Raw genomic sequence first — 3,072 nt, forward strand, 5'->3', positions numbered from 1 at the left:
ACCCTCAGCGCTCACTGAGCTAGCACCACCAAGCAGGCATGTAAAATATCCAAGCCAGGTGACCTGGGGCCTGCCACACCCTCTACTCCCAGGATTCGCAGACCCAGGACCTATTGCACTGGACAGCCAAGGACCCAGACCAAGCAACATAAACCACCACACATACAGCCACTGGGGCTCATAAACTGGGCTCAACACAACTGTGCTCAAGGGCCCGGACAAGGCTACCATGGCCCCAATGGATCTCCTGCACTCAGGGATCATGTGTCCATCACCAACATCCCCCTGACTGCCATGGCTTGCCTCCACTCATTTTCCACCAACATGTATTGCAGCCTGGCTCAGTCGAGTCTCCTGTAACTACACTTCATGTTGCTGTGTGCTGAAGCCTATCCAAGTACAATCCATCTGAATGTTTAGCTGGCGCTAGGCAGTGGATGGGGAATTTGTGAGTGTGTGTTTGTGTTCCTCTTTGTGCAGAGGCATGAGGTGCCAAGGGTCATTTCCACAGGTTTAGTACAAACCTCTTGGAATCTTCTCTTTGCTCCTTTCAGCCTCATAACTCTTGTATAGGAGCAAAAATTCTTTTTCACTTCCCAGCTTGTCCAGCTTGGTGATTCTTTCCTTTAATATAGTATAGAAAAAGACCACAAAAAGCAGTTGCAGACCAAATTTTTACTGTTAATTGACCAGTTGAAGTTGGAAGAGGTGAGAGGGACAACAACTCCCTGGAGAGGCTCAAAGATCTGTTGCGTTTTGAATGGAGAGAAAATGATATCATAGTTTCTTTTCAATTTGCTTTTCCCACAGGAAGCCTGATGAAATACCATTTGAAAAGAAGCATGCCTCTTATGTCCCTGAGAACAACCTCAAGAGTGAGGAAAATCTCAGTCAGTTTGACAAGATCCAGATTTGTCAGCAGTCCTTTGAACACAATGGAAATCAGAAAACTTTCAGTGGGAAGAAGGTAGTCCTTATGTGTGAGCAAATTTTCCACAAAGACCCATGTAGTCAGCAACCTGTCAGTGTGGGAGAAGCAATTCATGTTGAATGCTATAAATCTTGCCTTACCACCAAACAGAGAACTGACACAGGAGAAAATATTTATGTGTTCAATGAATGCAAAGCAAACATGTGCCAGAAGTCAGAACTCATTAGAGATCAGACCCTTCGAAGTGCAGAGAATCCATATGAATGCAATGGGCACAGAAAAGCCTTTCACCAACAAGTATCGCTAATTGGGCAACAGAGACTCCACACAAAAAAATCTTATGAATGTAAGGAGTGTGGAAAAAAGTTTTCTCGTAAGTCAAGCCTAATGATACATGAGAGGGTCCACACAGAAGAGAAACTCTATGAATGTAGCGAGTGTGGAAAAGCTTTTACTCATAAGTCAAACATGACCGCACATCACAGAATGCACACTGGGGGAAAACCTTATGAATGTGTTGAGTGTGGGAAATGCTTTTCTTATAAGCAACACCTTATTGCACATCAGAGAATCCACACTGTGGGAAAACATTATGAATGTAGTGAGTGTGGAAAAGCTTTTATGCATAAGTCAAACCTCATTACTCATCAGAGAATCCACACTGGGGAGAAGCCTTATGAATGTAGTGAGTGTGGGAAAGGATTTTCTGATAAGTCACAGTTCATTAGACATCAGAGAATGCACACTGAGGAAAAACCTTATGAATGTAGTGAGTGTGGAAAAGCTTTTATTGTTAAGTCAAACCTCATTACACATCAGAGAATCCACACTGGGGAGAAGCCTTATGAATGTAGTGAGTGTGGAAAAGCTTTTATTCGTAAGTCAAACCTCATTACTCATCAGAGAATCCACACTGGGGAGAAACCGTATGAATGTAGTGAGTGTGGAAAAGCTTTTTCTGATAAGTCAAACATGACATCACATCAGAGGATCCACACTGGGGAAAAACCTTATGAATGTAGTGAGTGTGGAAAAGCTTTTATGCATAAGTCAAGCATGATCATACATCAGAGAATCCATGCTGGGGAAAAACCTTATGAATGTAGTGAGTGTGGAAAAGCTTTTATGCATAAGTCAAGCATGATTATACATCAGAGAATCCACGCTGGGAAAAAACCTTATGAATGTAGTGAGTGTGGGAAAGGCTTTCCTTATAAGCCACACCTCATTACTCATCAGAGAATCCACACTGGGGAGAAACCGTATGAATGTAGTGAGTGTGGAAAAGGCTTTTCTCGTAAGTCAAACCTCATTAGACATCAGAGAATCCACACAGGGTAAAAACCTTATGAATGTAGTGAGTGTGGAAATGCTTTTATTCGTAAGTCAAACTTCATTACTCATCAGAGAATCCACACTGGGGAGAAGCCTTATGAATGTAGTGAGTGTGGAAAATCTTTTTTCTGGTAAGTCAAGCATTAGATCACATCAGAGAATACACACAGGGGACAAACCTTATGAATGTAGTGAGTGTGGAAAAGCTTTTCTTCATAAGTCAAGCATGATCATACATCAGAGAATCCACACTGGGGAAAAACCTTACGAATGTAGTGAGTGTGGAAAAGATTTTTTTCAGAAGTCACACCTAATCAGACAGCAGAGGGTCCACACAGTGGAGAAACCTTACGAGTGCAGTGTGTATCTTCAAGCCTTTACTTACCAGACAGTTTTCATTCAACATCAGAGTATCCATGCAGGATAAGAACTGCATGAATATAATGAATGGAAACCCTGTTGCAGGCAGTCAAGTTTTATTAAACATCTGAATTCACGTTGGTAAGCAGAAATGTGTTACATGTGTGTTAAAAATCATACACAAACCTTTTCAGCACAGTGGAAAGCATACATGCTTCAATAAGTAGCATATTCACAGAAATGAGCGAACACAGCATTGACTGAAAAATCATTTTCTGAAGTTAATCATTAGCAGAGTCACAGACCTCAGAACTACAAAAGCGTGTCAATCAAAAGACTGGCCACCATTAATCTGTTATCGTGTGTCAAAGCTTGCAATGTGAATGAAAAAGCAACCATTAGCAAGAGTGCAAATACAACATTGTTAAAGTGCAACGGATGTGGAA

The 3,072-nt window shown here is 41.7% G+C and overlaps 1 protein-coding gene across 1 annotated transcript; it reads left to right on the plus strand.

Moving 5' to 3' along the window:
• The first annotated feature begins 1,132 nt into the window (after positions 1–1,132).
• On the plus strand, positions 1,133–2,693 carry LOC131482519 (zinc finger protein 84-like). The gene is given in 2 exon segments (XM_058676937.1): positions 1,133–2,395; positions 2,397–2,693. Coding segments are annotated over 2 exon segments (1,560 nt in total).
• Positions 2,694–3,072: the final 379 nt, after the last annotated feature.

The sequence above is a fragment of the Ochotona princeps genome, chromosome 18, assembly GCF_030435755.1.
Source record: "Ochotona princeps isolate mOchPri1 chromosome 18, mOchPri1.hap1, whole genome shotgun sequence".
Classification (NCBI taxonomy): domain Eukaryota; kingdom Metazoa; phylum Chordata; class Mammalia; order Lagomorpha; family Ochotonidae; genus Ochotona; species Ochotona princeps.